General features: G+C 38.3%; 1 protein-coding gene across 1 annotated transcript in view; it reads right to left on the reverse strand.

The window, feature by feature from the left end:
* Nucleotides 1–1,752: 1,752 nt before the first annotated feature.
* Nucleotides 1,753–26,797, reverse strand: part of SUGT1 (SGT1 homolog, MIS12 kinetochore complex assembly cochaperone) — a 64,489-nt gene continuing 39,444 nt past the window's right edge. Inside the window, exon 13 of the mRNA XM_026493368.4 lies at nt 1,753–26,454. Within this exon, the coding sequence (XP_026349153.1) occupies nt 26,353–26,454 (102 nt within the window). The 3' untranslated portion in view covers nt 1,753–26,352. The remainder of the gene's footprint in view (nt 26,455–26,797) is intronic.

The raw sequence follows: 26,797 nt of genomic DNA on the forward strand, positions 1-26,797 counted from the left end.
AGTTTTCCAAAACAGTACAATGATTCAGAGAGATGACAGAAAGGTCTTGATACCATCTCACTACAGTCCCATATTCTAAATAAACCTTATTACTGTACCTCTAGTGTTTGCCAATTTAAGTTGGTAAAATCTTACAGTTTCTTAAACCTGGTTATCAGATGAACATTCGTATGTCTGCATTTACTGGAATATACAGTAAGTTAGGTCTCTGCATGAAAAAGATATGAAGGAAAGAGACATGCAGAATTATACGTTGAATGGTCACACTGTTCTCAGGCAGCAGCTACTTCTGGCACAGATAGGAATTTTACATGTTTAGTCTTTAAAATAGTTGTTACTCTATTAACTAAGCAAATACGTGTCAATGGCTCTGCCTACCATCTCCAACCTCACTATGCAGCAACCTGTACTTAATTCTACAATTAAATAAAAAGGAAAAAAAAAAAAAAAACACCAAAAAGACTCAGTGATCCCAGCCCAGAAGAGCTTCTGGTCTCATGACAGACAAAGATAATCAGGACTCAGTACACAAAACGCCTTGACAAAGATGGGCACATTGGGCTTCTTGGAGGCAGAGAATGCCTTTGCTAGGTCTTCAAGGATGAACAGGAGTTAGCCAGGTAAAGGTGACAGAGGAAGGGCATTCCAAGCAGATGGAGGAGTTCAGTAAAGTCAGGGGTGTGAAGATGCACGATATAATCAGGCAAACAGAGCATTCTGGTTGAGGTAGAACATATTAAGATGGAAATGTAAATAGAAAGTATCTTATATTGCATGTTAACTTTGAATGTATTTATTTGGACGATAAGGAATAGGAAACCAATGAAAGGTTGCTGGCACGGAGGGAGCTGGTTAAGTCTCCATTTTTAGATGGACCAACCCTGGTAGCTTTCCTCGAGAGAACGGAGCAGGTGCCAGACTTTGTAAGGAGCAAAGTGTGTCTTGGGAAGGAAGGCTGTCTCTTGAAAAGGTGCTCCTTTTTCAAAGTACCATAATTAAACAGAAATGTGGGAAGTGAATAATTCCCTTCATAATTAATAATAGAGTTATGTTGTGTTATAAGTCACAAAATACCCAAGGAAGTCAATTTAATAGAAAAAAATATTGATGTTTTAAGGGCAAAGGGGAGATTCAAGGTTGGGTTAAGGGTAGAAATGACAGACTCAAATTATGTTCAAGGAAGAAAACTAAAGGCCTATTTTGAAAGAGAAGAATCAAGTGTACAAAGGAAGGACATTTAGTAAAAGAAGACACTGCAGAATATAAACTTTTCACAAATTGGTACTAATACCTGGGTTACCTTTAACCAGGCCAATCTAAAATGTAGCCCAGTTTGCTGTGCTGAATCTTAACTGCGTGTGTGTACTGTGTATGTATATATTATATATGTGAGATATTTTTTTATTTTATGGGTACTCATGTAATTTTCAGCAATTCTATAAACCAATCCTATGGACATCACAGGTTAATTTTCAAAGTCCTCATCTGACTCAGACTGGAAGGGCTCCTATACAGCCTTAGATGTGATAGTTGCTGCTGCAAAAGCACAAAGAAAATGAAGAATGGTCATGCCGGGTTCCAGTAGTTTCTATGTTATATTAACATATCTCACTAAAATATGCCAACATACGTCCACTGCCATTTTAAAAACTTGTCAAAACCTCATCCTTATACCTCCTTCCACCACCACCTCAAATAAATGACACTAGAAAAGTAAATACATTCAGAATAATCACTTAACCCACTCAACAGTTTATTTCTTACACCAGATTTTATTGCACTCTGAAATACAAGCTGCATTCTTACAAAACAGAAATTCCTTGTGTGGAGGTGATAAATTAATTTCTGTATAAGCTGAATATGCTGGATGTTTTACGAACATTTTATAGAAAGGGTCACAATATTTTTTAGATTTAACTGCCTTATTGAGGGGGGAAGAGGGAGCTGACAAAAGTCTACATGCATAGATAGTCCTAGTAGCATATCTGAAACATGAAGGTGTAAATTTGAGTCAATGATGCAAACGTTAGCAAAAACATTTTACAGGCACAGTTGAGTTTTGGTGTTTATAGAAGGAAGGTGAACTCCTTCTGAAGGGCTTTTGTACATATATGCATGCTCACACCTATATGCATATATAGGTTACACGTTGAAAAAGCCCAATATAATATTCAGAATCAAATTTACGAACAGGTTAAGTTAGTGTTGCCTGATTTTTAACAATAAAAGGAATCACTACAGATTTTATTTAAACTGTTACATTCAAAAGTAATCAATTTCCATACAGTTTTTAGGTACTTACCTCGTAAAGGTAAGTACATTTATATATACATTTATTGCATGGATAACCTAAACCTAGCAAATAGCTGGTTTTAGGCTTACTGAATCTTTTTCATGTCTTAATAGTTCTTAAAATCAAATATATAGGAGTCAGTCATTATTAGGGTACACGTTATCACCAGAGTGATAAAAAATCAGTAATGGGACTGGAAATAGTATACCCACGAAGCTATAACTAAGTCCTTAGATTAAAACACCAAATTTACTATAAACTGTTTAAGAGGTATTCCCCACTAAATTCTCTGTATAAGCTTAGTAAGAACTTTACAGATGTTCTTGTCATAGTCCTGTTCTCTGTGCCTGCTCCTTTACAAAAATTCTCTTCACATCAAATTCCTACAATTGAATTAGAAACCCAGAAAATTCAACCTTTTTTCTCAGATGGCTACAAAAATCTGAATAACAATGAGACAGCTTGAAATAACCTCTATCTACTTTTTTAAAACTAGAACTGTATTTGTAAATTTACTTCCAAATACTTAAAAAAACAAAAAACAAACCCACAAAAAAACCCAAACATGATTTTGGTGGCTTTCTGTCTTTCAGAGTTCCAAGGTGTGGATTATTTCATTGCAAGAAGTTCTCTTTTCAACTGTTATATATTCCATTAACCTAGACTATTATCCATTTTTATATAAAGAGTCCACTTTATACTGACATAGCCAAAGATCTGGAATAAACTACTCAAGCATGAACTTTCCTTTAGCGGAACATAATGCTTTTTAAGGCAAGTGCTTTCTTTTCAATTAAAACCGTATTCCTGCCTGTTACTGAGTTAGCACAGTAAAGAAGATCTCCACAGGATATATGATACTCAACCTAACACACATGATACTCGACCTACTCAACCAGCCCCGTAATTTTTAATATTCACTTAGCACCTATGCATAATCAGACAGCAAGTATCTGAGAACATTCCAGTTGCTAAAGAAGAAATAATGCCTCATTATACACCAGTATTATGCCATGGCTCTCCATGAATACTGAGTTTTCTAATATTCTCTGCTCGATTTTAATATCTCAGCAGTGATAAGCTAGCATCTTATCCAAATATTCTCTATTTGTTTCACTTCGAAACAGATTTCTTTTCATCATGTGCAATACCACAGTTATACAGATTCAATGAGTTTATCATAATGACCTTAAGGTTCTAATAATGACAGAGGAACAAAAATAGTCATTGAGCGCCTCTCCTCTGCCTTTACATCCATGTAAGAGGGAAACAAATTCTACAAAGGAACAAGCCCCCAAGCAGCTGAAATTTATAGGAAATAAGGCATTAGAGAACATTAAGTTCTAATATCACTTCTTTGGTCTCTCCTCTACCCCCTTGAAATGAGTGTTTCTTAAGGGCAGTGCCCTTCACACTTCAAAATCACCAGGTCATTAAAAACATGGATTTTTCCCAGCCCTATTCCAAACCTACAGATTCAAAATCTCAGGAGAGAACCTGAGAAAGCCTACATATTAAAAAACAAGCTTCCCAGGTGAGGGTTATTCCCCACTGAGAACCACCATGCTATATATTATACAGAATATCTAATGCTATAATTTTGAGTTGCCTGATATTTGGGGCAACTGTCAGAAAGTCAGTACATGTTAGGGGAAATAAAATTTTAGGTGAGTTAGATTCTGATTCAATCACCAGCTATGTGTCTGAGCTATGTTAATGAATTGTTATGAAAAAAAACCCCAACAATATTATGAGTATACTCTGGAAAAAAGGCTTCTGTAAAACCAAAGGTTTGGACTAGACAGTATTTAAGATTCATTCTAGCTCTAAACTTCTGATTTCATTTTTCTTTGTTTTGTCTCCTCATATTGACAGGGGATGAAATGCAAATACATGTTTAAGGGAGTAATAGGTACCAAAGCTATTTCTAGTCTTGGCAGATGGGCCATAAAAACATGCTCTGCTGATCTGATTTTTACAATTCTATTAAACATAAAACCCCATACCACACTTATTCTTAAGTCCCTGTTCACAACCAGTCATTTTATTTAATTCAATTTTGACTCCGTATCTATTCCGCTATAAACTAATATTCCAGACAAGAAATAGTTTGCTGAACAAAGATTACACTAAAATGTGATATTACCGTAATTTAACATGGAAAGGGCAGGTGAGTACAGAGACTGAGGACTTCCCATATACCTATTCAGTCATGTAACAAACTGAAATTCATTCACATCAACACTTCCAGATTGACAGAGTAAAACTCCACAACAATCCCTATTAGATTTATAAAGTGAATTTAACTTGACTGTATGCACACTTGGTAAAAATAAGAAAATTTTCAAAAAGAATGACAACTGAGAGAATTTTGAGTGAGGACAACAGGATTTTATATTCAGCTAGAACAAGCTCTGGCTTGGCAACCATCGTCTCATCTGTACTCCCTGCAAGGCCCGACCGCGTCAGACCTCCCCACTCTCCCTTCTCCCCCCATCAGGAATCTCAACCCCCTGTTCACTTCTGCATCAAGGCCTTCCCTTCGGCCATTCCTTCTGCAGGGCGTGCGCTTTCTCAAGTATCTGCACAGTTCCCTCCTTTGCTTCCTTCAAGTCTGTGTTCAAATGGCACCTGCTGAGTTCTTACTTGATCTTCTATCTCAAATTTGTCCTCTTCACTTAGTTTTCTTCCTTAGCACTAACATCATTTATCATATGTTTTAATTATTTCTCTCAAGAGCAAAGATCCATGAAAGGCAGGGAATCCGGGTTCCTCACCAGTGTATCCCTAGTGCTTAGAACAGCGTCTGGCACACACTTGGCATTCAATGAATTAACGAACAGGTACATCTTCAATTATGTATTTTTCACTTACCTATATTTTTCTAATATCTATATTAAAGTGAAAACCCACTTAAAAAATACATAGCTTTTGACAGAAAGACTTCAAAGGTGTTTACACTGTTAAAATATAAAGTATGTATGCAACCCCCACCAAGGAGGGTCATATGGTATTCAATATCTCAAAATTTCTTTGGAGGTTTTTGAGAAAAAAAATGTACAAGTAGTTCAAATTTTTGCAGCCAGAAAATGGTTATGTTTATAAATGAAATTGCTTGACTCATTCTTGGTTTCCAGACTTTTCCATATGCCCAAACCAACTCCATACCTGGATTTATAAATCTCTGGCCTCTCTGCCTCTTTAACTCTACCCAAGTTCCCTGGGCTCTGGAGTCATTCTGGAAGAATAACTAACCCAGTTAGAAAGTAAACTTCAGTCCCATCTTTAAGAAAACATATACATTTTGGTTTTAAAACAATTAGGACAAAAGAAAAAGAAATCTGAAAATTAAATAAGACAAAAAAACACATGGATATCACCTTGGTTTTGATTACTTACACAGTAACTGCTATTCCCTTTAGTAATGCAGGTAAATTAAAAACATATTAGATTTAACTCTCATGGCCATGGGTTAAAAACCTACTGAAAAATTACTATTCTATCTATATTGATGAATAAGTGATCAATTTCAAGGGCAGGATATAAAAAAACTAATTTTAAAAAACCAGTTTGGGAAAAGTAGCAGTTCCAATACTTGATTATCTACTATGTGAAAGGCACAGAGCTCTGCATCAATGATCAAAAGCTAAGAAAACAACACTCTAAGGACGACACACAAGGTAAAAACGATAACTGCAGCTGACCCTAAAACCAGGGACTGTGAGAGATGCCGTAAGAGGCATCAACAAGGCACTTCCACATGACAGCTGGAGTGGCAAAGAATTCCTGTATAGGGCATGGAATGGGGCATTTCCTAAGACCATTGACATTCTCACTGGGGACACTTAAAGAATAAATGGAAAAAAATAGGGACATTCTATACAGCGTTAAGACCATAAGCAAATGATCCATCATCAAATAAATTCTGAGGGCCTATTCCTTATGTACCAGGTACTCCAGATACAAAGTTGGAAGCCACCACCCCCAACCCCTCGCCCAAGCAACTGTCACACGGGGGAAGAAAAGGGTCATTTATAGTGACTTAATAACAAAGAATAGATCTGACTCAAACATACTTATGAGACAGTCAAATAGAGTAAGACTTGGGCCTATACACAGAAGCCCAATAAACCCGTGCATGATTATGACAGCCAGCTCCAAACTGTTTTTTAAGAAAATGCCAGTCTTCCTTTAAGTCACTGAATTCACTTGGGTACCCTTTAACTCTGCCAGGATCTTTTTCTTCTAGTTAAAAGGACCAGGATGGAATAGGAAACTACGTCCACTCCAGATTTAGTTAATTTAGCAAGCCAGCTCACTTGAACCTAGATGATTTAAAAGGAAGACCACTAAAATCCTTAACTTTCAGCTCCAACAAATGGAGGCCCCTAAACAAAAACACAACCTTTCTGGTCTCTGCCATTACTATAAAAGGCCAGGCAACTGGAAGAAGACTGTTGCAAGCTTAAGTGTCCAGGCACCTTCAGCCCTCTAACCAGTCTTGCCAGGGCCCTGCCAATCCCCAATGTCAGAACTCCAAGCAACTACAGGGGTTGTCCCAATCCTTCCCCTTAATCAGTTCAAAGAAACCACTCTCCAGATTGAGAACGAATGTCTCTCTGTCCTTATTGACAATGAAGCTATACTTGGTGCTCAACTGCACTGTTATTAAATAGCCCCCAACCTGAAATATTAAAATAGTCCAAATAGTATGGGTCTCCAATAAAACTCAAGAAGTTTCTACCTCTAAACCTATTCCCTTTTGTTTAGGCCAAGAGATATTCACCCTTTTCTCCTTAGCTCTTCTGCCCCTATTGATCAGGCTGATATTTCTTAGAAAATATGCTGGAACTTCTCCTGAAAGGGGGAAATAATTCTAGAATTTGAAAGCAGCAACCAAAATAGCCAAATAGGTGAACCACATGATCCTGCAACATGTTTTATTTGTTCCATCTCTGATGGCACTAGAGCTAAGTACAAGGACACTGATCATCTGTCCCTATTGAACCAGCTACCATTCTCCTTATGGGCAAAACCCTCAACTGTTATTGGCGTAGTGTTACAGTGCGCCTCCTATTAAGGTCCAAACAGATCTCTCAAAGCCTCTCCTTAGAATTAATCAATATCCTATAAATAAGGAGGTTCTCCAGGGTATTAAGCTCACAATGGAAGACTATAAGGCCTGAGGCCTCATTATCCCTTGTACTAGTCCCTGCAACAGCCCTATTTCACCTGTTTAAAAAAAAAAATAGGTTGCCAAATGGAGATTTGTACAGGACCTCCAAGCCATAAACAGTACAGTCATCCTTCATCCAGTTCCCAATTTCCACATTCTCCATTCTTTCCTTTATTGGCCTCCATCCCTGCTGAAAGCAAAATTTTCACCATGGTTGTCTTCTCTAGCAGCTCAGTGGATAACACCAGCCACTACTATCTCTTTGCTTTTACTTGGGAAGGACAACACACCTAGATGGTACTGCCCCAAAGTTCCACTGAAAGTCCTTTGTACTTCTCACAAGCCTTAAAAACTGATCTAGAAAATCATATAAAATTTCCTGGAAGCTCTGCCCTAGTACAATATGTAGATGACTTGCTTCTCTGCTTTTCCACCTGTTAAAACTTTTAGCCTTATAGGGACACGCAGTCTCCAAGGAAAAAACTGCAATTCGTTCAAACTCGGGTTTGGTATTTAGGGCACCTAATTTTGGAACAGGGGCTACGATTAGATCCAAACAGGTGTCATGGCATCCTAAACGTCTCGAAAACCAAAACTAAGCACCAATTACAAGGTTCGCTCTTGGCCACTCTCAAAAATCAACTCCAAACATCTTTCTTATGGACCAATCCCTATACGTTTACTAAAAAACAACAAACCTGACCCTATTATTTGGTTAAGACCAAGTTAATTTAGTCTTTAAAGTCTTAAATGAAAGACTAACCAATCCCCCTGCCCTTGGACATCTCGATGATCAACTTCCCATTTTCCTTTTTGCATAATGAGAGAGGAATGCCCTTGGGGTACTCACCCCAAAACATGGGCAACACCATTGGCCCACAGGTTATTACAACCAACATCTAGACCCTGTGGCATAAGAGCACACCCACCCTCTGCCTCAGAGCCATTCCTGCCACCATTCTTTTAGTCAAGGTCCCTGAAGAAAAAATCGTGGGATCCCTCCTTACTAGTCTTGTTACTATTCAGAAGCCATTCTAAATTCTAATCATATTCAACTCCTGTCAGTTGCCTCACCTCCTATGAAATCCTCACGCTAACCACTCCTCATATAGCAGTACCCTTTACCCGTGGTTTCACTTCCTAGCAAAGCTGAAGAAGTTGGTTAAGGAGAAAAGATAGCATCCAAATCAAGTCTGCAAATGCAATGAAACTGGGCTCTTCTGAAAGAAGATGGCCAACAGAATCTACATTAATAGAAGTGCAAAAGAGGCATTACCGCATAAAACATGGAAGGACAGAATAACTCTGATACTATGTGACAATGCTGCAGGGCATATGATAAGGCCAGGTGTAGTGTACAGAGGAAAGAACTCGTGTGCTTGCAAAAACAAAAACAAATTATCTGCCTGCCTTCTGGTAACATAATCAGAAAAGCGTGGGTGACAGGGATTTAATTTATGGGATGGTTCCACCAATGCTTCATCTCACAAGTGAAAAAAATACTCAGAAGAGGAAGAGTTGGAATTTAAAGTCCTATTAATAATAGACAATGCACTTGGCTGTCCTGAGTCTGTTTGCTATTGAAATGAAAATGTTGAGGTTGTACTCGTACCTCCAAATACAACCTCACCGCTTTAGCCCCTTGACCAGGACACATCATTAGGTTTGTCAAGGCCACATACACCTGCCCTGTATTTGATCACATTCCATCGGCAATTGATGCAGACCCTAATCTGGACATAATGCAATGCCGGAAGTCATTCACTAGTGCTGATATAACAACATTCATAAAAGCTGCAATGAATGAATTAAAACCAGAAACTGTACATGACTGCTGGAAGAGCTTACGGAGTGAAGTCATGAGTGATTTTAAAGGCTTCTGAGGGATTGATGGAAAAGTTAAAAAATCCTTCACAAAGCAAGATAAATTAGTGGATTAGAACGAGCCGACCTATTTGATGAATAAGCTGAAGCACATACTGAAGAACACCTAGACGTGTTAACAAGTGAGGAGGTGAAAAAACTGGAGTCATCTACAAAGAAAGAAGATGAAGAAACTGAAGCAGAAAATAAAGCACAACCAGCAATGTGGACATTAGCAAAATCTGCTTAAGTGTTTTGAATTGCACAGTGACAAAATTATGGAATATGATCCTCAAATGGAACACAGGATTAAAGTCACCTGTATGACCCCTGAAGGATAACAATCTCTGCAGCAACACTCTGATAGTTAAAAAGAAAAACAACAAATTCCAATGACAATATTCTTCCAAAAGTTTTAGGCAAAAAAACTCTTCAACTTTTAAGTACCCCCAATCATTGACATTGTCATGGCTTGATGATCCAGGACCATCTGAAGCAGATGATTATCCTTCTGGATTTATTATTGGAAAGTCTGCCACAGATCAACAGTGCCTAACACTGTGTCACAATGCCCACACCACTCATCTCATCATGTAGGCATTTTATCACCTCACATCATCACAAGAAGGAGTACAGTACAATAAGGTATTTTGAGAGAGAAAAAAACACTCGAATAACATTACAGCATATTGTTGTAACTATTCTAATCTTATTACCATTAACCTCCTATATTTTATTATTTTTAAAGACAGATTTACTTAAAATTTGAGAGCAAGTGAGTGCATGGGGCGGGGGGCAGGAGAGGGAGAGAGAATCTGAAACAGATTCCATGCGAGCATGGAGCACAACGCGGGGCTTGATCTCACGACTCTGAGATCATAACCTGAGCCAAAAACCAAGAGTAAGACACTTAACTGTGTCACCCAGGCATCCCAAACTCATATATTTTAAACTTCATGACAGGTATGTAGATATAGAAAAAACACAGTATATACATAGGGTTCAGTACTATCTGCTGTTTCAGGCAACCACTGGTGGCCCTGGGAAAGCATCCCATGCAGATTAGAGATGGAGCGGAAACTACTGTATAAATCTTTCTCACTGTAACAACCTTCACCCTGCTACTCTTCTCTCCTCCACTGATAAAACTTCTCATGACTGCTTACTATGAATGGACTCCCTCCATGAAGACTTACAGGAAACTCCTTTGGATAGCACTGACTCCATCGTTTACTGATGGTACTTATTTAAAAGGTGAAAATGGGGGGCACCTCGGTGGCTCAGTTGTTAAGCGTCTGCCTTTGGCCCAGGGTGTGACCCCAGGTTCCTGGGATCGAGCCCCGCATCAGGCTCCCTGCTCTGCTGGGAGCCTGCTTCTTCCTCTTCCACTCCCCCTGCTTGTGTCCCCTCTCTTGCTGGCTGTGTCTCTGCCAAATAAATAAATAAAATATTTTAAAAAAAAAAGGTGAAAATGGTAAATAATGTGCTGGCTATGCATTTCCAACTTTCAGTTGAAGTTAGTGACCTGACACCTTTGCCTCTGGCCACCTTAGCCCCACAGGCTGAACTGTATGGTCTTGCTCACGCCTGCATTTTACCTGAGGGCAACACTGCAAATATAGGCGTACCTTGTTTTATTGCACTCACAGCTCCTGTGTTTTTAAAAATTGAAGGTCTGTGGCAATCCCGCCTTCAAGCAAGTCTACTAGTTCCATTTTTGAACAGCATTTGCTCGCTTTGTGTCTCTATTTTGGAAATTCTCACAGTATTTCAAAGTTCTGCACTATTGTATTTGTTAGAGTAATCTGTGACGGGTTATCTTTTTTTTTTTTTTTTTCTTTGAGAGAGTGGGCACAAGAACAAGGGAAGGGGGAGCAGGGGAGAGGGAAAGAGAGAGAATCTTTTTTTTTTTTTAATTTTATTTATTTATTTGACAGAGATAGAGACAGCCAGTGAGAGAGGGAACACAAGCAGGGGGAGTGGGAGAGGAAGAAGCAGGCTCATAGTGGAGGAGCCTGATGTGGGGTCCGATTCCATAACGCCGGGATCACGCCCTGAGCTGAAGGCAGACGCTTAACGACTGCGCCACCCAGGTGCCCCAAGAGACAGAATCTTAAGCAGGGTCCACACCCAGCGCAGAGCCCGACGCAGGGCTTGATCTCACAACAGAGATCGTGACTTGAGCTGCAATCAAGAGTTGGATGCTTAACCAACTGGGCCACCCAGGAACCCATGACCAGTTATTTTGATATTACTATTCTAGTATGGGGGTGCCACAAACCACACCCATATAAGACAGTGAACTTAACTGATATGTGTGTTCTGACTGCTCCACCAACCAGCCATTCACCCATCTCTCTCCTTATTTTTATAATTTGACAGAAAGAGCAGAAGCGGGGGGAGCAGCAGGCAGAGGAAGAGGGAGAAGCAGGCTCCCTGCTGAGCAGGGAGCCCGATATGGGAGTTGATCCCAGGACCCTGGGATCATGACCTGAGCCGAAGGCAGACACTTAACCAACTGAGCCACCCAGGTGTCCCCGCCCATATGTTTTTCTTTAGTCCTCCCTATTCTCTGAGACACAACAACACTGAAATTAGACAAATATCCCTACAATGGCCTCTCAGTGTTCAAGTGAAAGAGTCACATGTCTTACTTTAAATGAAAAGCTAGAAATGATTAAACTTAGTGAGGAAGGCATGTTGAAAGCTGAGACAGGTTTAAAGTTAGGACTCTTGTGCCAGTCAGCCAAGCTGTGAATAAAATAGAAAAGTTCTTGAAGGAAATTAGAAGTGCTATTCCAGTGAACACACGAATGATGAAAAAGCAAAACAGCCTTATTGATGATGCGCAGAAAGTTTTAGTGGTCTGGATAGAAGAGCAAACCAGCCACACAATCCCGTAAGCCAAAACCTAATCCAAAGCAAGGCCCCAACTCTCTTCAATTTTATGAATGCTGAGGGTAAGGAAGCTGCAGAAAAGTTTAGTTACAGGTTGGTTCAGGAGATTTAAGGAAACAAGTAACGTAACATAAAAGTGCAAAGTGAAGCCCCGAGTGCTCAGATGTAGAAGCTGGATCAAGCTACCTGGAAGATCTAGCTAAGATAATTAATGAAGGTGGCTACACTAAGCAAAACGTCTTCAATGTACATTTGGCCCTTGATCAACACAGGCTTGACCTGTGTGGGTCCACTCACACACACATTTTTTTTTTCAATAAATATACTGGAAAATTTGGGGGGGATTTGCAGTAATTTGAAAAATGAACAAACTGTATAGCCCAGAGATACTGAAAAAATTAAGAACATTAAGGTCTATGTCATGAATGCATAAAATATATATGATTACTAGCCTATTTTATCATTTACTATCATAAAATATACACAAATCTATACTAAAAAGTTGAAACTTACCAAAATGTACACAGAACACACTAAACAGCATGCTACTAAACAATGAAGGGGTCAACTAAGAAATCAAAGATGAAATAAAAAAATAAATGAAGTTAAATGAAAATGGGGCACCTGGATGGTGCAGTTGGTTAAAGCATCTGACTCTTGGTTTTGGCTCAGGTCGATCTCAGGGTCACGAGATCAAGCCCCCTGTTGGGCTCTGCACTCAGTGCGGAGTCTGCTTGGGCTTCTCTCTCTCTCTCCACCTCTGCCCTCCCCTCCTCCTCCTCTCTCTCTAAACTAAATAAATAAATCTTAAAGAAAAAAAAAAGATAAATGAAAATAAAAACACAAGTCCGAAATCTCTAGGACACAGGGAAAGCAGTTGTAAAGGAAAAGTTATGGCAACGCAGGCCTCCCTCAAGAAACAAGAAAAATCTCGAACAATCTAACCTTACCCCTAAAGGAACTAGAAAAAGAATAAAACGAGCGCCTGGGTGGCACAGCGGTTAAGCACCTGCCTTCGGCTCAGGGCGTGATCCCGGCGTTCCGGGATCGAGCCCCACATCAGGCTCCTCCGCTGGGAGCCTGCTTCTTCCTCTCCCACTCCTCCTGCTTGTGTTCCCTCTCTCGCTGGCTGTTTCTGTCTCTGTCAAATAAATAAATAAAATCTTTAAAAAAAAAAAAAAGAAAAAGAATAAAACAAAGCTCAAAGTTAGTAGAAGAATATAAATAATAAAGATCTGAACAGAAACAAATGAAATCGAGATTTAAAAAAAAAAAACAATAGATCAATAAAACCAAGAGCCGGTTCTTTGGAAGATAAAACTGATAAGCCTATTATTGTTTGTTTTTTTAATAATAATTTTTATTATGTTATGTTAGTCACCATACAGTATATCCTTAGTTTTTCATGTAGTGTTCCATGATTCATTATTTGTGTATAATACCCAGTGCACCATACAATATGTGCCCTCCTTAATACCCATCACCGGCCTATCAAACTGATAAACCTTTAGCTAGACTCATCAAGAAAAAGAGAGGACCCAAATAAAAAGAATAAAAAATGAAACAGGAAAGGTAACACCACCACAGGAATAAAAAGAACTACAAAATACTATGAAAAATTATATGCCAACAAATTGGACAACCTAGAAGAAATGGATAAACTCCTAGAAACATAAAATCTCCCAAAACTGCTGAATCAAGAAGAAACAGAAAAACTGAATAGACGAATTACTAGTAACGAAACTGAACTGATAACCAAAAACTCCCCCAACAAATAAAAGTCCAGGACCAGAAAGACTCACAGGTGAATTCTACCAAATATTTAAGGAAAAGTTAATACCTACTCTCCTCAAGCTATTCCAAAAAACAGAAAAGGAAAACTTCCAAATTCATCCTATGAGGCTAACATTACCCCAATACCACAACCAAAGACACTACAAAAAAAACTATAGGCCAATAACTGTGTTGAATACAGATGCAAAAATCCTCAACCGTTATTAGCAAACTGCATTCAACAATACACTAAAAAGATCATGCACCACGATCAAGGAAGATTTATTTGAGGGATGCAAGGATGATTCAATAATCGCAAATCAATCAATGGGATACACCACATTAACAAAACAAAACAAAAAATTCACATGGTCATTTCAACAGATGCAGAAAAACATGTCAAAATTCAACATCTGTTCATGATAAAAGTTCTCAACAAAATGGGTTTAAAGAGAACATACCTCAACGTAATAAAGGCCAAATATGGAAAGCCCACAGCTAATATCATATTCACAATGGTGAAAAACCGAGAGCTTTTCCTCCAAAATCAGGAACAAGGTAGTGGTGCCCACTCTTGACACTTTTATTCAACATGGTATTGGAAGTCCCAGCCACAGCAATCAAACAAGAAAATGAAATGAAAGTCATCCAAATTGGTTAAGGAAGTTATTGGCACTATATGTAGACGACATACATAGAAAACTCTAAAGACTCCACCAAGAAACTATTAGAATAATAAATTCAGTAAGGTTGCAGAATACAAAATCAATACCCAGAAACTGACTGCATTTCTACACACTAATAATCAAGTAGCAGAAAACGAAATTAAGGAAGCAAGTACATTTACAACTGCACCAAAAAGAGTAAAATACCTAGGAATAAACTTAAGCCACGGAGATGAAAAACCTGTACTCTGAACTATGAAATACTGATGAAAAAATTGAAGACAATACAAATGAAAAGACATACCATGCTCATGGATTGGAAGAGTATTGCTAAAATGTCCATACTAGCCACAGCAATCTACAGATTTAATGTGATCCCTGTCAAAATACCAACAGCATTTTCCACAGAACTAAAACAAACAACACTATAATTTGTATGGAACCACAAAAGATGCTGAGCAGCCAAAGCATTACTGAAAAAAAAGAACAAAGCTGAAGACACCACAATCTCAGATTTCAAGATATACTACAAAACTGCATTAGTACAAACAGTACGGTACTGACACAAAAATGGACACATATATCAATGGAACAGAATAGGGAGATCAGAAATTAACCGATGCTTCTATGATCAATTAATCCATGATAAAAGAAACAAGAATAAACACCAGGGAAGACAGTCTCTTCAATAAATGGTACTAGGAAAACTGAACAGCTAAATGCAAAAGAATGAAACTGGACCACTACTTTCTTACAGCATACACAAAAATAAACTCAAAATGGATTAAAGACCTATATATGATACCTGAAATCATAAAACTCCTAGAAGAAGCACAGGCAGTGCTCTCTTTGACATCAGCCTTAGCAACATTTTTCTAGATGTCTCCTCAGGCAAGGGAAACAAAAGCAAAAATAAATTACTGGGATTACATCAAAATAAAAAGCTTTTGCACAGTGAAGGAAACCATCAAGAAAATGAAAAGGCAACCTACTGAATGGGAGAAGATATCTGCAAATGATATATCTGATAAGGGGTTAATATCCAAATATATAAAGAACTTATACAACATGCATTCTGCATCTTATAGATCAAGGCATAATTTTAACTTCAAGTCTTATTATTTAAGAAATATAATTTCATATCATAATGCTATAACTGCCATAATAGTGGTTCCTTTGATGGAACTGGGTAAAGTAAGCTGAAAACCTTCCAGAAAAGATTCACCATTTTAGATGCCACTATGAACATTTGTGATTCATGGAGAGAGGTCAAAATATCACCATTAACAGGAGTTTGGGAGAAGTTGCCTCCAACTCTCATTGATGACTTTGAGTGATTCAAAACTTCAGTGCAGAAAACAACTGCAGATTTGGTGGAAATAAAAAGACAGCTAGAATTAGAAGTGGAGCCAGAAAATGTGACAACTGCTACAATCTCATGATGAAACTTTGATAGATGAAGAGATACTGATGGATGAGTAAAAAAAGTAGCTTCTTGAGATGAAATCTGCTCCTGGTGAAGATGCTGGGCAGATTGTTGAAATGACAACAAGGGACTCACAATATCACGTGAATTTAGTTGATAAAACAGCACCAGGGTTTGAAAGGACTGATTCCAAGTCTGAAAGAAGTTCTGTGTGTAATATGCTATCTAACAGCATCACGTTACAGAGAAATCATTTATGAAAGAGTCAATTTACAGGCAAACTTCACTGTTGTCTCAAGAAACTGCCACAGCCACAACCTTCTGCAACAACCACCCTAATCAGTCAGCAGCCATCAACACTGAGGCAAAACCCTTCACCAGCAAAAGGACTGACTTGTTGAAAGCTCAGAAGCAATGTCCACAACAGCCAAACTGTGGAAAGAGCTGACATGCCCTTCAACAGGTGAATGGATAAAGATATATATACATGGTATATCTTCTATATACAATGGTATATTATTCAGCCATCAGAAAGGATGAATACCCACCATTTGCATCCACATGGATGGAACTGGAGGGGATTATGCTAAGTGAAGAAAGTCAAGCAGAGAAAGACAATTATCATATGGTTTCACTCATATATGGAACATAAGCAATAGCATGGAGGACCATAGGGAAAGGGAGGGAAATCTGAAGGGGGAGAAATCGAGAGGGAGACGAACCATGAGAGACTATGGACCCCGGGAAACAGACCGGGGGTTTCAAAGGGGGGGGGGAGGGGGTAACAGGTGGATGGGTATTAAGGCAGGCACGTGTTGTGATGAGCACGGGGTGTTATATGGTAACTAATGAATCACTGAACACTACATCAAAAACTAATGATGTACTATACAGTGGCTAACTGAATATAATAAAAAAAAAAAACTGAAAAAAAAAAAAAAAGCAAGCTCAGAAGATGGTTAGCGTTTTTAGCAATAAAGTAGTTTTGTTTTGTTTTCCAGAGAGAGCACAAGCAGGGGGAGCAGCAGAAGGAGAGGGAGAAGCAGGCTCCCTGTGGAGCAGAGAGCCTAATGCAGGGCTTGATCCCAGGACCCTGGGATCATGACCCGAGCCAAAGGCAGACGCCTAACCAACTGAGCCACCAAGGCGCTCCAGCAATAAAGTACTTTTTAATTAAGATATATGTTATTTCAGACATACTGCAATTACACACTTAACAGTCTACAGTATAGCATAAACAAATTTTGTATGTACTGGGAAACCTCTGTAATGCTTCTCTCAAATGATAATGTAGAAAAATTGACTAGCAATGCTCAAGAACTGGCCTCAGAAAGGAAAAATAAAATCAGAAATCTAATAACTGTTGGTTCAGTAAGTGAGACAACTCTGGTTTGGCCAAGGAGCAGAAACCTAGTCATACTAGAGTTTTAAAATTCTCATACTGGGGGCGCCTGGGTGGCTCAGCTGGTTAACCACCCGACTCAGGATTTCGGCTCAAGCCATGATCTCAGGGTTGTGGGACTGAGCCCTGCGTTGGGTTCTGCACTCTGCTTGAGATTGTCTCTCTCCCTCTGCCCCTCCCCATGCGCGTGCGCTCTTTCTAAATAAATAAAAATAAAATCATAAAGAAATTTTGAATTATTGGTCTTCTGATGAAATGGTAAGCCTTTGTGAACCAATACTGGTGGGGAATTATCAATAAAGACACAAAAAGTGCCTCCTTTGCTTGCTCCACCTGCTCCAAATACAACCCAAGGAATATTTGCTGTACTGCTCCTGGACACTTTTATTTCTTTAGCGTCATGCAAGTGGGGGAGGGGGAGAAAGACTCTTAAGCAAGCTCCACACAGTGCACAGCGTGAAGCGCAGCTCAATCTCAGGACCCTGAGATCACGACCTGAGCCAAAATCAAGAGTTGGACACTTAACCGACTGAGCCAGCCAGGTGCCCTGCTCCTGGACACTTTAAATTGCCCAATGGACTATTCAAAGTTTGGCAAATGAATTTCAGTCAATCTCACCCATTTTAGTCATGGTTTGTATGTTTTCTCACTGTACTGAAGCTTTTCCTTTTTAGGCAGGCTACTGCCTTTTTCATGGCTAAAATACTATTAGAAAAGTTTGTCTTGGGGGCGCCTGGGTGGCTCAGTAGGTTGAGCATCTGACTCTTGATTTTGGCTCAGGTCTTGATCTCAGGGTCTTGAGACTGAGCCCTGCGTTGGGCTCCACACTCAGTGGGGAGTCTGCTTGAGATTCTCTCTCTCCCTCTGCCCTTACTCCCACTCATGCACATGCTCTTTCTCAAACAAATCTTTTTTCAAAAAAATTGTTCCTACCTGGGGAACCCCCTTGGAACTTCATAGTGGCCAGGGAACTCAATTTACTGGTCAAGGGCTTTAAAGGCCTGTGCTCATTAAGCCATTCTACTAGACTTTCATTGTGCTTATCATCCTCAATCCTCAGCTAATCAAATGCACTAATGGCATCAAGGCTCCACTGGCAAGATTTATAGAGACCCCTTTAAATACTCAGGCCAAAAGCACTGCCATTAGTCCTTCTAAATTTTAGGAACACACCTCTTTTGGAATCTAGAAACTCTCACCCTTTGAGATAACCTCAGGGCACCCAAAGCACATGGCTCCAGCTTCTTTGATTACCGCTAAGAAAAGGAAATATAATTTAATACTATAAAGATTTAATTACTTCTGATGAAAATAACCAGCTCTAGTAGAACAATCTTTCCACAGCATGCTCCGGGACGACAAAAACCTCAAGCATCACTCCTTATAACTCAGAAATTTAATCTACTGGAAATGACATCTCTAGAAAGACTTGCTTCAACCCTGTTGGAAAGGCCTAATTCTTAAGCCACAAAACTCCAAGGAACAGATTTCTGGATATATGACATCTAAAGAAAGCACCAAACCCCAACTGGACCTGTGCACCAACTGGTGACCTGAAAGTAAAGACTTCCAGGAGTTGAAGCAGATGACAGCTTTCCTGAGATGACTGGACCAGGCCTTCTTTCCCTTGCTTACTCTCACGTTTTCTACTCCCTCTCTTTCATGGAAGGGTAATGCCTTTGTCAACATTTCCCAAATACCTTGAAAAAGAGGTAAGCTGCTCCCATTACTGGATTTGTCATCAGAAACCACTATCTCTCCATGACAGCAGTGACCCCCTTAGTTTACCCTATAAGTAAGTTTACAGGAATCCCAGATGCCACCATTAAGCCTGAACTGTCTCACACGTCCCTTTTACATAAAGTTGGAATACTAAATCCACATACCACCATTCCTTGCCTCAGTTTGACCCAACCCTGGGATGGGAGAATGTGATCCATCAAATACATATATGAAAGATATTAGAGAGCAGTCAACGTAAATCAGACCATTTGCATGTTTGCGGTCAAATCCATGTTATCTCAGTGGTCTTTCAATATGTAACATAGCATTGTGTCTTGGCTGAATGATGCAAACACCTCTATATTGACCAATGCGTCCATAAATGCTAAATACCTGTGAGAAAGTCATATATACACATCCCAGCTACTCCTTTACATGTGGAGGTTTCGGCGAATTGCCCCTATGCTTGGGCAACTTATTATTTTGACAGCTGGACAACGAAAGGGCAATGTGCTCTTACTGTACTTATTTTCCATTTTTTCTTCATAACAAATGAGAAGCCTAATACTAGTCCACCCCATTAAGCCTCCGTGGTCACCTTAAATGGGAACTTCCAGGAAGCACATAGGTCTCCCAGTTTGCCTACATAGAGAGAGCCTCCCTTAGTCAGAGTTAAGTGCCAATGATGGCATTATCAGAAATCTCTCCGCCACGAGAGCTACCCGGCTGTGCTGCCAAGGTAACAGCAGCCCACCAACAATCACTCGACTCACTGACTAGAGTAGTTTTGGCTAATCGTATAGCCCCTGACACTGTACTTGCTTGATGAGGAGGTGTTTATGTGACTGCCAATACCACATGTTGCACATGGATAAATTCCTCAGGAGACATAGAAATCCAACTGCATAAATTAGGGAATAAGCACATTCATTTGCTACAACAAATTTCACTTAACAATCCTTTGATCTCTTCAGCTGATTTGGTTACTTCATGTTTGGGCTCCTAGTTTACAACCACTGAACAAACTGGACTTGTCATTATTACTTTCAATTCTGCTTTGTATAATTCTTATAGCTTTGTACCCACTGCCACCCACCCTTTGTAAAAATGACATGTCCAATAGGGCAATTCTAGCTCAATGTTTTAGAGTGATCTCCCATGCTTACACTTACAAGATAAAGACCTTAGATCGGAAATGCCTGAGTTCTCCCTCCTACCTTTCCTTTTTACTCAAATGTGGCCTAAACGGTTTCCCACCTGTGTACTTTCTCTCCACTGTGGGACATGACAACCAAGGAAGATCCTTCCTGGCACTGAGGGACAAATATCACTAAATGCAGAAAAGCTGATTCCTGGTCAGCCAACAAGAAACCACCACATCTCAGCCAATGAGAAGTTGCCACAACCCTGAAATCTTCTCCTCCAAGAAACTTTTGTTCAAAAACTCCCCCTCCAACTTCCTCCTTCCTCTGTAAAAGCAAGCCCCTCTTCTTCATTCCTGGACTTGCCTACGGTTTACCATAGTTGGAATGTTCTAAATTGCATTTCTTCCGCTATTCCTGAATAAACTCATCTTGCTGGTAAAATAACTGGCTATTTTAAGATTGACACTCCCCATTCTTTGGTGTGAAAACAGGATTGATGATTTAACTCTTATAAAAACATCAACTTCTCTACACTGATGGAAATAATAGGACAGAATTCATGGTTTACAAGTGGTGTGATTATGCACCTTGTTTTTATAAATCCTAACAGTTTTACTCTGTTTTGACATTTAAATTAAAATGGAATTAAAACCAAAGAATTTCTGAAAAGAAGTCCCTTAATATTCCACATAGTTTGTATCTTCCGCCACGAGTACACTTCATGAATCTTTTTAAAATACGCTAATACTTACATATTTAAGCTCTGCTTAATTAAAATAAGTACTCATTCAAATTAAAGACTTTTTCTACAAACTCTTATGCTTTCAAAGTATAAAATTTAAAAATTATACTAACAATTTTTAACTAGCTGATACTTTCCTCAAACAGAATCTTGAATCTTATAAAATTTAACTTACAACAAAACGGCTTTCTACAGGATTTAAGCCTCTCAGCCTAAATGCATATAAAATAATCTGACAGGGGTGCACCTGGGTGGCTTAGCTGGTTAAGCATCCAACTCTTGATTTCAGCTTAGGTTATGATCTCAAGGTTGTGAGATTGAGCCCTGGCATCAGGTTCCATGCTCAACAGAGAGTCTGCTTGAGATTCTCTCTCTCTAAATAAATAAGCAAAATCTTAAAAAAAAATCTGACATTTTCTGTAACATTAAGCACGGCTCTTTGCACTTCAAATATATACAGGTACATAATTCTTTCAAAACCCTTGGAGAGTCACATGTGCTTCTACAATTCAGAATTTTGGGTTTTAGAATACAATACAGATATATCATTTATTTTTTTAACATCAGCAGGATCTGTGCTAGCATTCTGTAATTAAACATATTAGTATTTCCATGGCAAAATACGACTTCATACTATAAGTTCACACACAAATTTCGGTTTTAGAGCCTTCTGGATTAAAAGAAACAACTCATTTAACTCCTAACAGCTCATGAGGTAGATACTATTATTATCCTAAGAATTTGATCAGCATGATGTGCCAGTCTTCTTATCCCTGCATCAGTTGTTAAGGGTATCTTGTTTCTCTGTAATTACCCGGATTTAAAAAAAAACACAGCATCTTCAACACAAACCAAGATAACTTGCTTATATTACCTTCTATAAGAAGCAAGAGGTTTGGATTCCTAATAAGTTTTCCTACTTAAGAAACTGATAATATTCTGACATTTATGAATATAGCTTTTCCAGGGGTACCTGGGTGGCTCAGTCGGCTGAGCGTTCAACACTTGATTTCAGCTTAGGTCATGATCTTGGGGTTGTGGAAATGAGCCTCACGTTGGGCTCTGTACTGGGCATGGAGCTGGCTTGGGATTCTCTCTCTCCCTTGGGATTCTGCCACTCCCCATTCCACACTTGCTCTCTCAGAAAGAAAGGAAGAAAAGAAAGGCAGAAACACAGACAGAAAGAAAATACCTTCCCAGCCCACATACAAGCAGAATTAGATAATTTAACTTATATGTTTTCGGCTTCATTGTCAGATAGGTAGTTAATAAAAATCATTGTACACCCAACTCATAAACCTCAAGGGGGAGTTACAGCATGGCACTGGAATCTGACAGGCTTGGGTTCAAATCCCAGCTGTGTATCACTTATCAGTGGAGTAAATTTGGGCAAAGAACTTAACTTTGGCCTCATTTCTCTAATCTCTAATACGATGCTATCACTACTTCACAAGGCTGTTATATATGAGGTAGTGTATATATGGCACTTAGTGACACCTGGCCCATAAAATGTACTAGTACAGAATAGCTACCACTGTTATTGCCCTAATGGATTAGCAATGTATAGGATTTTAGCTTGATTTGGGGGGCAAGTTTACTGAGGTAGGAAAAAAGGCTAAGAGTTCATTTCAGAAGCAAATCACAAGGATGGTCCCAAACAGTAACATTTGTGAGTAGATCAGTATTTCCAATTTACCCACAAGTTCCCAGACATTTCCAAAATCAAATCCCTTGGTTTAAAATGACCCTACAATAGAATATGCATAGTTGGAGACAAGGGAAACCAGATCAATGCTGACGCTCTCTCATTTAGAACAACTTAACTCTTTCTGGCGCAGACACCATTATTTTGTCCTTTTAAGCTTTTATCATCTCCTCTCCTTGGTTCCTCCGAGCTGCAGATAACTGAAATCCATATTCTTACGAGACTATACAGTAACAGGTATGAATGTCTAAAGGTAAATTCTTTAGAGCTGGTTAAAAAGAAAAGTAGCTCTCACAAGCAATCACTCACCCAGAAATTTTCTGAATATTTTTGGAAATGTCAGTAATAGCTACAAGTCAGAGAGATGCACACTAATTTGGACAAGGAAGATCCCAATAAAATTAAAGTGCATTAGGCAGATCAGATGGTAAATTAATAGGCAATACTGCTCTGAATCAGTGCGAGATCTCAGAGATCAATTACCTATTCTGATATGTAGATAACTGGGGAAGAAAAAAGAAAAGTAAAATGGGTCAGGGTAGCCAAACAATATTTAAGTACTGAACTAAATTAAAATCTCTACCTATTTATATTAATGTATTGACACACCCCCACTTTAAATATTTGAAATTTATAAAATTTATAGATATAAATTTATAAATATATTTATAAGACAATCCAATTTTCTCCCTTGTTCTATTATAGTTAGCCTCAGGGAGACAACAATCATTCAATGTTCTGAAGTTAGTGACTATCACAAATCTAAGAGATGAAATATTTTTAAAAATGTAGTTTTCAATGCAAACCATCCTTTCTCTCCATTCCATATAAAGACAGAGAAAACCAATTATTTTTTAAACTGGCCCGTAACTGCCAATGCTGATGACTGAACTTTGTTATAGCTGGCAACCAACTCTGAATGGGTTAGGACACATGACAGAAAATTATCAAAATTGACCCTGTAGAGCCATCTGAAGCGATTACTTGATGGATGAGTTCAAAGAAGCAGATTATCCTGTTCAAAATTCTTTGAAGATAGTGTGAGAATTCTGGGAAGTCATCAAGGTGCAGATGATTACAAAAATCAGGAGAATAGATGAAAAAGTTAAGATGAAGAAAAAAATGTACTCCAGGACTAAGCCTTAAAAACGAAAATAATAAATAGCAAGAGAAAAAAAATGTACCTTCTGAAGAAACATAAGGCTAACCAGAACACTAAGAAAACCAAAATTTAAGAACTGAAAATGGAAGTCAAGAAAGAGAGAGCAATTAATACCTGAGAATATAGAGAATAAGGATAAAGAGGCTCTTAATTGAAATGATGGTTGTTTGTTTTTTTGTTTTGTTTGTTTTTTTAACTTTCTGGAGACTTAAAAATTCTCGTTATCTAGAAGGCTGAAAGAGAAGCAGTACTTCAGAGACGTACGTTAAGGCAGCAGTCTAATCTACTTCTCATAAGTCCCTTCTTTACCCATAAATTTGTTGTACTTGGACCAGGTCCATTTATAGTCATGTATATTAGGAACTCCATTTGGCTCAGCAAAATCCTGAATCCCAAACATTAAGCATATCTAGCCAACAGATAAACATACTTTAGATATAATGTATCCTTGTAAAGTAGAAGAAACTAGTACTAGAATTTTTTTTAAATCAACTTCTATTACAATCAGGTCATTCCTAAGAAAGAAAAAAGCTGCTCTTAAGCAATAAAAATGTTTCTTATGTAGAATCATGGGACTTTTAACTCTAAGGCCCTAAAGATTATTTACAAATAAAGGAACTAAGACATAGAAAGGCTAAACCTGCTGAAGATTATAAAGCTAATTACTGGCAGAGATTTGCTGAAGCTAGGATTCTTGTCTCTAGTGTAATGCTGTATGCCCAACTTATCATATCTGTAGCACTGGCCTCCCTACCATCCCTTAGGGCAAATGGTACTGAGAAACTGTGACATACAGAATACTAAAACCACTACCTAATTTCCTTAAGGAGAAAATTTTAGAAATTCACATAAGCAAGAAATTCATTTTGCCTCTTCGTTTAATGCTGAAGAACCAAAAAACAGTAGTCTGTGGCCTTAAATGGGCAGAAGGACAAGTGACAACTCCTAGGTGCATTAATAGGCTTAAGAGATTTGGGTAAAGTCAGATATCACCCCACCATCACTTTCCTCATGAACCCTGCTACATTTCAGGTCAAACGACTAGATGGAAGGGACTGAATTCTCACTCTTTTGGAGGCTGAACCAATGGCTGATTTGCCTCTGATTCACCCTAACCTCAGCTATGAGGATGTAGGAATGCCTTGCCACGCTGTGAAACCTAACAGACACCAACCTCAACAATTCAACAATTATGGTCAAAAAGCAAAGTCAGACTACAGGTCATCAATGGCCTATACAACAGCTTAGAACGCAAAGAATTTTAATCATAAAACACTATTCTTCTGTCTCAAGACTGTATTTATAATGAGTTCAGCAATCAGTCATTCCATAATTCTTTCATGAACGTTAATTTTCTCTGCTAGATTATAAGCTCTTTGAAGTTAATGATCATGTCTTTACTTTTTGTATTTACTCTAGAAACAGAGTACATACTAAATATATACCTATTAATTTACTTACTCTCTCAGCAGCTTCCCTAAACCACTGAAACCAGAGCAATCGTGGGGATGCAGGAAGAGAAATATTCTAATAAAGAAAAAAAAATACAGAAAAACAAAAACAAAACAACAAAACAAAATACCAGTAATTTCAAGCCTCCTGATGTGGCAAAAAAAAAACCAAACAAGCAAAACCAACAAACAAACAAACAAAAATCAGTAACAAAAAAAACCCAGCAAGAAGTAGCGTTGGGCTTTCCTAAATCACTCTTTGGCCAATTTCAGATTATCCTTCAATATGGACAAATTTGCAGCATGTTAAACTCAGGAGTCTATGTTTTATATGGCAATTTGGAAGGTAAGGACCAAAATCTCAGTGTAATTACAAATATGTCCCATAAAAATAACCAAATAGGAATTCCCTGTGATAATTTCTCAAAGTTCTCATTACAAAACTTAAGAAAAAGGTAAATAAACCAAACTTCTTCATAGAAAAATTGTATTTACAACTCCATCCAAAAGCAGTTTTTAAAAGCAAACAATGTAACACGGAAGTTGAAAAAATCTATGCTCACTCAAAGTTGCCAAATCTAATTAATTATTTAACAGAATACTCCATCAAAAATAAGGCAATAACCCAAGATGTCCCATTAATGATTTTTCCACTTCCATAACTAGGTAGAACTAATCTATCTAGTAGCAAATGATACTTCATTCCATTTCAGCATGTCTGAAATCCTTAAGGACAGAAGTGTTAAAATATGATCTTCATTCTTCATTAGATTTTCAGAACACTTGGAAGGAAAATAATTTCTAAAGCACAAAGAGGTAAAGAGGTATAACCTTTCAAAAAGATACTCGTTCAAAATTCAAGAATGCGATATTAATACACAATGGGCATAGGTGAATATATGCAATACAGTGATAGCAAATTAATTTATTTAGTACTTTTTCCATTCCATATCATCAGGAGGATTGATTTCAACTTTCCTTTTACCTACATCAGACCAGTTGGTACTCAAAACTGTACCACCAGACTCCATCTGCAATAAGAAATAAAAATAGATTAATTCCTGGACCATATAATCAAAACAGAGTATTTTTCTAAAAATGTTCCAAGCATAATGTTCTAAATATAAGCTATGTTTGGCTCAATATAAACACAAGACAATACTTTGATTTAACCTTAAGCTTCTGAGGTAAGTTGGGTAGAGGGCATCATGTTCACACACAGTCACTTAAGCACATCTCCCTCGGCTAATCAGCATGGAGGTAAACGTGTGAAATCTACCTTCTGATAAAAATAAAATTGGCTCCCCAAGAAAATGATGATTAATCTCTTTTGTTAAGGATAGTAAAGACCAAAGTAAACTCTTTCCATATTAG

Source organism: Ursus arctos, unplaced genomic scaffold, assembly GCF_023065955.2.
Source record: "Ursus arctos isolate Adak ecotype North America unplaced genomic scaffold, UrsArc2.0 scaffold_10, whole genome shotgun sequence".
Lineage (NCBI taxonomy): Eukaryota > Metazoa > Chordata > Mammalia > Carnivora > Ursidae > Ursus > Ursus arctos.